The following is a 9,435-nucleotide window of genomic DNA, read 5'->3' on the forward strand; positions in this document are numbered from 1 at the left end:
GCTCACATATTTCAATGTTAATATCTCTCCAGTGAATTTCCTGGCAGCCCGAGCCAGGCTGGGATTGCCACATTGCTTATTTACGTAAAATATCATAATCTGGCTTTCATTTGCATTTCTGAAGTGCCATGGCAATGGCCAGGAGCACAGAGCCCTGCCAGCTGACTGTGGCTCTGGGGCAGAACTAAACGCAGCCCATCTCCTCTCTTTAGGTATTTAAAAGCCTCTCAGAAACGCACATAGGTTTTCATTCCCATTCTCTGTGTTCAGGCCCTATTTATGTACAGTGCTGCAGCTCCAGTTCTATAGGGATGACTCAAGCCCGTCCCAACATGGCTGTGTTTTCTTCCGAGCCATTTGCTGCTCAGAAGATTTCTGCCTCTCGGTTTCAGTTCTCCTTCCAGAAACTACACATCGCTTAAACTGACTTGAGTGTAATGATGCAAATGCAGGAAGCAGGTAATTAGTCTCTGGAGGGTGGAACTGAGACTGAAGCAATGAAATTGTTCTGGATGGATCCAACTCCACCGAACTCAGGAAGGCAGAAATCCCCCAAGGAACACAGGGAGGGGCAGCGTGTGGGTGCTGCCCTATGGAACTGGGATCCCCCTCCCACCAGGAGTGGGGCAGGAGGGGGGTGGGTAGATGAGGCTGCAGATGAGCTCAATGGGAGCATTTCCAATGGAAGGTGGTGATGGCTGAGGAAAAATAATTGCATATCTATGGCAAATATCTGGAGCAAGTGCACATATACCTGGCAGGATTGTTTTAAATGGAGCTTACCATGGCTGCTGTCACTCATTTTGCTCCTTTTTCATGTCTTTCTCTCTTCCAATGGATATGAGAGAGGAGTTAATTTCACCCCAGGCAGCACCTGATGGCGTATGGGAACAGTCTGGCCATGCCACTGTCTGGGTACACTCAGCACATGGCCATGGCACTGCTGCACCAGGGCTGCACTTCCAGGGGAGCAATACATTGCTACTCCCCTCTAATTGCCATAGAACACCTCAGTGCTTGTGGAGCAAGGAATGGTTCTGCACGATGCACTGGGGACTGGCAAAGCTGCTGGCACAAACAGGATAATGAATGTTGGATAACTCGTATTGTTTCACAGGCTGAGCTTAAATATTGAAGGAGCAGTATCCCTGTATCAGAGAAGGGCTTAAGGCTATCTTAAATCTAAGGCATGTTTTCCTCTCTGCACGCGGGGATTTGCACGGGGACCTCACTTCAGCGTTAATGGGATTTGTGAGCTTGGAACGTCTCCTAATGCACTGCTTCCCCGCTATCTCTTGTCTGAGTAAAACAAGTTTGAATTTTTCATCTTAATTGCAAACCTGTGATCTGGAGTAGATTTCCTTGTACTGAAAAGCATCAGCTTTCAGACCTGGCAGAGCCACATCCCCATGCACTGTGTGCCCACATCCCAGCTCTGCTTTGCCCTGCAGCAGCCACTTAGCCATGAACCCCCCAGTGCTACCTGCAATGCTCCCTATTGTGCACGGCCTGAGCGAGGCCATTTGTAATGGAGTGTTGTTTGCTGCTCCCTGGGCCAGCACTGACACCAGGGCTATTCCCTGTGCTTCCCCTCCGCTGCGCAGAGCCACATTTCAGGCTGTTGCTGTTACTGTAGGAGCACTCTGTAAAGTTGCTGCTGTAGTGGAATAGAAAGTTATCACCAACCCCGTGGGGATCTGGTGAAGATGCTGGCACGAGAAGAGTTTGTAATGAGCTCTAAGACATATTAATGAAGAGAAGTATAATTATTATTGCTGAGTTCAATTACAGCCCCTGGATTACAAATATTCTCCCACAATCCCTCAAGAAAGAAATGCATCTTGTCTCCGCAATTAAATAAACTGCATATCAAGGGGAAAGGAGCGGATTAAACTACAGAAGGAGAAATTGCTTCTGCTGGAGGCTGGTGGCCCTGTCATCCCGAGCGGCTCTCGAGGCTCTGAGGGACGGATCCCTACTGAGCTCCTGCTCTGACGTTCTGATGGGATCTCAGCCCCAAGGACTGCCCAGCTTCTCCTTAAACACCGCTTCCATCTGCGGGGCCATCTGTGGGAACGACAGCGCTGCTGCTTGCTGGGTTCTGTCAGAGCCTGGTATCTGAAAGCTCTCTTTGTGCAGCCTGATTGCTGTTTCATCTCCCCTTGCTAACCTGCTTTACACGCCGCTGCAGCGCTGCCTTTTGATCGTGCAGGCTGCAGGAAGCGTGTTTGTGCTGCGAACCCCGCGGCTCCGTGACTGCACCGTGCTGCCCATGGGGAAACTGCTGTCCAAACAGTCTCTAATTCCCAAAAGACAGAGAGCTGCCGGCTTCGCTTTCTAGATGAAATGACAACAAGGAATAAACAGTTTTATTCTTCAGCTCATGGGTGGTTTTCTATTCACACGTCCTCACGTCAAATCCAGTTGTCACACTGTGGCTTCTGGCCAGCTGATGGCCACCTGGGGGACTGATGTGCCACCTTGATGGGTGAACTGGGCCAGAGGCACTCAGCAGGAAGGAATTGCTGCACATAGACTCTGCCAGGCCCTGGGAGAGGAGCAGAGATACAAGGCAAGGCACAGCAGCCCTTCTGCAGGCAGAAGGTGCCTTCGTGCTGTAACATCATCTGATGGAGCTGCTCTGCCAGAACAGCTTCGAAAGAGTGTGGAGGATACGCACCACTGGTTTCTTAATGGGGGTGATGGAGGCATGCTTCCATGCAAAGCATATTTAAACAGATTGTAATGAGGATCCGGCTTCATTATGGAGCCTTGTAGGGCTGATGACTGAATTGCTCCTGTTGCACTCGGGTCCCCAGTTGGAATGAATGCATGAGCATGCAGCACTCGAAGACACCAGAGCAGTTGTCTCAGCGTGAATCTTGCCAATGGTACAATATTGCTTGCTGTTGCATGAACAGAACATGTCTCCTCTGATTGTTTTTCCCTGCTCTTCTGAGATAGATGCTGTTTGAGGAGCCCCACTGGAGGAAGGTCTTCTCAGAGGAGCAGACACAGCTTTTTACATGAAACCTCTGGCACCAGGAGAGGAGGGGACTGAAAACCAACAGCAAATTGCTTTGCCAACGAAGCTCGATCCTTTCTGGAAGGAATCTGTGAGACTTGGCAGGAGTCTGACCTCAGCAACCCATCCCATGGTCCCATTCCGGGGTGTTTCAGCTGTAATTGTCCTTTTTTAATTTGGGGAGCTACTGAGCTGTAGAAATATTCCCCAAGCAGCTTTAAGTCCCACTCCTGTAAGATACCAGGGAGGAAGATTCCTCTTGATGGAAACTGTGATGGTTTTTGCTCTGTTAAGGCACTACCTGGCCCAGCACTTGTGCTCAGGCCAGCTCTGCCCCTTGGGTTGCTGCTCATCTGCCCATGGATTGGGCTGTGGGTTTGCTTTAGGATGGGGCTGCAGCAGCCGTGTGGGTATCACTGTGCTGAATGGCAAGGCTGGTCCCAAGCTGGGTTCAAAGGGATGTGCTGGGTACAGTTCTGCAAAGTAAGTGCAGAATGTAAAACATGCTGGTGATCTTCTATTTCCCAGCAGCTGCAGACTGGTCCCTGCTACTCTGTGTGCCTGGCAGGGACTGCTCGTTCCGGTGGGAGCAGAACACACTTGCTGGTACCTGCAGAGGATAAAAGGGAAGAGATGATTTGTTCGCATCCCAAAGCAATCCCTGCAGGCAGATTCAGAGACAGGTTTCCAATTGCCTCCATTCAGAGACAGCGAGCAGGCTTTAAAGAATCCTGTGTATTTTTAGCAGCAACAAAATATCGGTGGAAATCTAATAAACTTTGCCATCAAATATTTATCCCATTACACCGGCTTAAGTAATTCAAGTTGCTGAAATCAACACAGTGTTTTTATTTTTAATGAGCCTGCTGTAAAACAGCCTCCTCTATCATTGTCAGGTGCGCGTGGAAGAGAGGTACGTCGGCACCAAGCGCTTTTAATCTCCCCGAAGAAACAATGCTAAATAATGGAGAACGTTTACCAAAACGCTGCCTGTCGCTGGGAGAAGAGCTCAGCAGGGCTGGGTAAGGCTGCAGCTCCGTGCCCAGGGCAGGAGGGCTGCCGTGTGCCAGGCAGGTCTCGGGGTCGCTGAGCTGCATGCAGTGGCAATGGGCAGAAGCCGCTGTTCCCTCGGCATCTCCGGTGGAACAGTGACCCCCAGCGTCTGCAGCCCCCCACCCGGAGGAGAAAACTTGTTTGCAAGCCGCTGTTAATGCAGCTGTTAGGCGGAATGGGAACAAAATGGTCTGCATTGTGGCAGCGATGCTGGGTTGCCACAGCATACCGAATCCTGGTGCAACGGACTGGTCCCAGTGGGGTGTTTTGTGCTGGGATTGACTCGAGTTTTGTGTAAAAAATCCACATTGCTGGGAGCTGCTGGAGCCTTTGGAAGGGTATGAAGCTGCAGCATCCCCAGCTGTGCCAGCCACAGAGAGCATAGCTGCCAGTGCAGGCCCCCTCTGGACTCTTGGGTTCCTATATGTGCCTTAAGGGCTTAAAGGGTTAAAGTAATGAGGTCCTTTCTTTTTGGCATAGCCAGTGTGCTGTTTGATTACCTCCATGTTCTGGCACTCCGCATTTGGTTCTTGATAAGACATTGGAAAGACATCTAAAATAAGACTCAGAAAGGTTTTTCCATGTGGCAAGTGTAAAATGTAACTACATGTCATCGGTTTCCCACTGTTTTTATGTACGGCCTCTCTGGTTCCTGGTGTATTTCTAAGTGATGGATACAAAGGTCTTACTTGGATTGGGGCAGTGCAGAGGCACTCAGGATGATACTGCTCAGGGGGTGTCAGAGGGCTGCAGGCTGACTTGAATGTTTCAGTTCTGGCTGTGTTATCAGCTCATCAGCAATCCTTCCTGGAGACAGTGGCTCCAGGAGCCCCAGATCAGCACTTCAGTATTCACCGTCATTACCTGAGTTGGCATGACAACATTGCGGCTGTGTGACTGGGAAGAACGATGGGGAAAAGCTGTGTCTCCAAAGCTCTGCTCAGCTAAGCCACCCTGCAGCCCAGGTCTCACTATCCCAGCTGGGAGGTGGTGCATCATCATTCTGCTTTCTCCCCAGGTGCTGCTAATGAAGAAGAATTGAATGCAGCCACTTGAGCTAAAAATATCCTTTCCATGGCAGGAAAAGACCAGTCCGTGCTCTTGCTGGATGCTTGGTGTGTTTGATAGATCTCTCATTCAACAGTTCGCAGCCGTTAACGTTTACAGGCAACATTATTTTTGGCTGCTGTCCCTTGCATGTCACTAATGTTTAACCAAATGAACTCGGAGGATTATAACAGACAGAGACACTGGTGGAAGTGACAGGCACAGAGACAAGTGCTGCAAGAAGCTAATTTACACATCGAATTTCACAGCCCGAGCCTCCCATCCTGCTCAATAAGCTCATCAGCTGCTGCTTCATACCCGCCAGCCAGCTCTCATAAAAACGAGGGAGCTCAGAAAATCGCCTTGTTGGTTTTTTTTCCCTCTTTCTCCTGCCTGCTTAGACAACAGATTCTAACAAAACCCACTTTTTAATACGGTTGAGACCAAGCCCTCTTTTATGTGGAAATGTGAGTTTAATGTAAATAGTTTGAGCCGCTCTGCTTGGCTTTCAGGGCTTGTTGGCTGCCGGTGGTCTCTGTGCAGACTTTCAAGGCACTCAGGAGTCACTGAGCTGCTGAAACATGGGCAGGTCTCTTAGGGGGCTCTTGCTGCCTTTCCTGCAGTGAGAAGAATCTAGGAGCCTCGCAAAGAAGCTCGACAGGTTGATGGTTGGGCTTGACAACCTCAGAAGTCTTTCCAACCCTTATGATGCTGGTTCTAAGCCCTGCTGTTCTGGCTTTGTCTGTGCAAGGTGTGCATCCCCTGGATGTGTCCGAGGCCACCTTGCTGAGTCTGCCACCTCGGTGTTATAGAAACCATCCATTAACATCTCCAAACGGCTTTTTATTTTCTTGCTATTTTCAGTTCACAGAGGAAATCGAGACGGCATCCAAGCTTTCCAGCAGCAAAAATGCCTCTCTGCAGCCAGCTCCAGTCTCTCCTGTTTACGAGGCAGTATAAGTTCTCACTGTATAATAAAAACAATCATCTGTATTCCTTGGCTGCGAGCAACAACACTGAGAGCGGAGCAAGTTTCGGTGCTTTGGAGGAGAATATGAATCATCTCAGCCATAGAACAAAGCACAGAAGACCCCTGAGCGCTGAGCAGGCCTGTTTTCCAACCTGGAGCTGAGAAAGAAAACATCTGAGCTGGATATCCTCAGAGGAATATTGCTGCTGAATCTCTGAGGCTCAAATTGTTGCTTTTTCCAGGCCAGGATGTGCAATGGCAATGTTATCTGCTGGCTATCTGCACCATTCCTTCCCTGAGGGCTGTGGGGAAGGGATAACGACTTCCCAATGCACATCTTAGAAGCAAAGCTTTCAAAAAGAAGGCGCTGGGAAGCAAAAGACCCGAAGTGTTTATCACATACACAGCCTACATACACATTTATTTTATTTTATTTCCACTGAAGGCGGTTTAACACCGCGATGGGCCTAGCACCCCAAGGCATCTCTCCGCCCCTCCTGTGGTGAAGGGCGGCCCGCAGCGCCGGGCTCGGACCTGGCCGGGACGCTGCTCCTCCCCAAGATGGCGGCGGGCGGGAAGGGCCGAGCCGGGGCGGGTAGCGGAAAAGGAGACGGGGGGAGCCGGCAGGTGAGGGCCGAGCCGGGCTGATACCATGGACCGGAGGGAACATGGGGTGACTGGGGAGGGAACGGGCTGTGGAGGCTGTGCTGTGCCGTTGTGGTGGCAGGGGGCAGGCCTGGAGCGATGGGGAAGCGGCCAGCGGTGATGTCCTCCGCCTGGCACCCATCGTGGGGGTGCTCTATTTGGGCCTTTCTTTTCCTCCTAAATGCTCTTTTATTTATTTTATCTTTTATTATTTATGGGGAAATAATCTTTTCCCATAGTGGCTGTGCTTGGTGCTACAGCTCAGGAGGTTTCTCGCATGGAGTTTCATGCCACACGAGCTGGTTGCTGCTGTGTTCGGGTGCTTTTGAACTTCATGTGCTTCTCTTTGTTTTTCTAACAGGCTTCTTCACACAAAGCAGTTGGCAGACGGCCCTCCAAGAGGCTAAAATGTGAAAGAAACAGTCGGGTGAAGTCAGGACTGGAAGGCTGTATGTGTGAGAGTGAGAACCCTCCTGCATCTAAAACACCTGCTGAGGGCTCACCATCAAAAGGTACAGATCACCACGAAATTCAGCTGGAAAAAAGTGAAAGAATTCCAGAGACCGGTGGAGAAAAACAGGAGAAGGAAGGTGATGTTTCTTCAAAGCCACATGCGGCAAAAGCAAGTAGTGCACCTTCAAAAACAGAAAGCAATGAGGATCTGCAAGATCGTGCCTGCAGGGAGGAGAACAGCTGTGAGAGCTTGATTTTGGAAGGGAACTGCTTGAAGGATGGAGACGTCCCTAAGAAACTAACAGAACTAGATAACAGTGCTTTCTTGGATGAAGACAGTAACCAGCCGATGCCACTGGATCGGTTCTTTGGAAACATTGACTTTATGCAGGTAAAGGTTGAGTCTGCCTTTAATATTATATACATTTGGACACCTGATGCCTTCATCTTTTATCCATTTAATGAATGTTGTGTTTAGTGGGAGCAGTGAGGATTCACTTGTGGAGGACTTTATCTCCTCTGCATCCTTTTTGACTGCAGAGAGAACAACAGCCCTCACTTGGACCATGAGCTGGTTCAGACAGGCTCCCCTCTGCACTCTGTAAAGGTTTATTCAGATGTGTGTGTGTTAATGCCTCATGTATGAGACTGGGGAAGAATGGGAACTGCTGGAGATGGGGGAGGTTTGCCATCTGCAGCAACTTCACTTCATCATTTCATCTTTTTCTTCAAGGATGAGCTAGCAGCTGTTCTCCCGAGCACAACAATGAGCAGGCGGGAATACAGAAGGCTGCATTTCATCGCCAAGGAAGATGAGGAGGAGGACGACGAGGATGTTCTCTAGCAGCAAACTGTAAAACACAGGAAACTTTTCCTTGTCTTCCTACCAGAGCGATGGTGGTAGGCTGTATCACTGGCATGACGTGTCAGTATTTGCATTTTCTTAGAGAATGGCTAGAGTCTGTTTCTAGAGTTGGCAGATACAGTATTCCCCCTCAGTTTTCTGGGGCAGAGTTTGACTGAATTCCATCTTCCACCACGTCAGCTGTAAGCATTGCCCTTTTAATAGCTCTATAATGCAGATTGTTCAGTGTTTTCAACTGACTTCCAAAGGTTGTGAATAGAAGTTTCACAAATACATTGGCAGTGAAAAAGGCAGAACAGAATCTCTCAGTAGGACTTTAACTGGTAGACAAACAAGTAGTGGTGGCCAAGTAGATATGGGTCAGTCCTTCAAATCTGTTCCTTCTGGCCTGCATTTTTACATGAGCAACCTCACGAACTGCTAACTCATGCAGTGTTGGTGATAGTACTTTGAAAGTGTGATTCTGCAAGAAGCTCCCAGATATTTATTATTATAAACACAGAAGAAAGTATTTCTAAAAATACAGAGAAAATATAATCAGCAGATGGTTTAAATCAATATTAATTTCTACAGCTACAGTATGTTGAACATTCAAAAATCTGAAGCCAAACAAATTGTATATGCATGACATGTTAATTTATTCAAATTCCCACTCCAGTTGATGTATTGTTTCTGTCAGTGCCAGTTCTTGGCTCCTTTTTACTCTTAAGTTTGTAACACTGCAAAAAAAAACCTTCCTATTTTGGTGTATACGTGGTTTTCATCACAACTCCATCTAAAAGCAGTTCTCCCAGCTCTCCCTTAATTCCTTATTAGCTGACTTTTTTTTTTCCTAGGCAGTCTCTTTACACACACTCAGTGTAAAATGGTGTTAGTAGGAAATGTGCCATGCTGACAGCACAATGCTTGTTGTCACATCTTTATTGCAGTCCCTTCCCCAATACCAAAACACCAGAATGTGCATTTTCACTTCTCTTACTGTTGATGTATATTCAGTGAGATGATCAGGATCAATCCAATGGTGCTGAAACTCCATACTAAAAATGCATTTGCTTATTTTCACGTTGAAATGTTTGGGAAAGGAATTGAATTTACTGCTTTAATTAGCACTGTCTGTAGCAAAGCTCCTGCATTTCCAAGCCCTAGCAAGTCAGGACTCACACAGCAATACTGTCTTAATAATAATCTTGTCTGAACTAGATGAATTGATCTGATAAGAAAGAGAACCAGTGATAGGAAGAAACTGGGGAGAAAAATGCAAAACAAAACCAAAACCAGCAACCAAAGTAAACACCCAGAACTTTCCTAGAGGTAAATGATGATGATGTCTGCTAACTACCCACTACTTAATTGATAAGCACTTTTTCCTATGCTAAG

General features: G+C 48.1%; 1 protein-coding gene across 1 annotated transcript; it reads left to right on the plus strand.

Moving 5' to 3' along the window:
- Positions 1-6,588: 6,588 nt before the first annotated feature.
- Positions 6,589-9,027, plus strand: C21H1orf174 (chromosome 21 C1orf174 homolog). The gene is made up of 3 exons (XM_015882611.2): positions 6,589-6,722; positions 7,102-7,584; positions 7,927-9,027. The coding sequence occupies exons 1-3, from the start codon at positions 6,657-6,659 to the stop codon at positions 8,035-8,037; spliced, it is 660 nt and encodes a 219-aa protein (XP_015738097.1). The 5' UTR covers positions 6,589-6,656; the 3' UTR covers positions 8,038-9,027.
- Positions 9,028-9,435: the final 408 nt, after the last annotated feature.

The sequence above is a fragment of the Coturnix japonica genome, chromosome 21 (assembly GCF_001577835.2).
Source record: "Coturnix japonica isolate 7356 chromosome 21, Coturnix japonica 2.1, whole genome shotgun sequence".
Lineage (NCBI taxonomy): Eukaryota > Metazoa > Chordata > Aves > Galliformes > Phasianidae > Coturnix > Coturnix japonica.

What these genes read in the sequence shown, in the direction of transcription:
- C21H1orf174 (XM_015882611.2), top strand. Translation starts at nt 6,657, where the DNA reads ATGGCGGCGGGCGGGAAGGGCCGAGCCGGGGCGGGTAGCGGAAAAGGA. An exon ending in GAGACGGGGGGAGCCGGCAG is followed by an intron (nt 6,723 to 7,101) that starts GTGAGGGCCGAG and finishes TTTTTCTAACAG; the next exon opens with GCTTCTTCACACAAAGCAGT. An exon ending in GAAACATTGACTTTATGCAG is followed by an intron (nt 7,585 to 7,926) that starts GTAAAGGTTGAG and finishes TTTTTCTTCAAG; the next exon opens with GATGAGCTAGCAGCTGTTCT.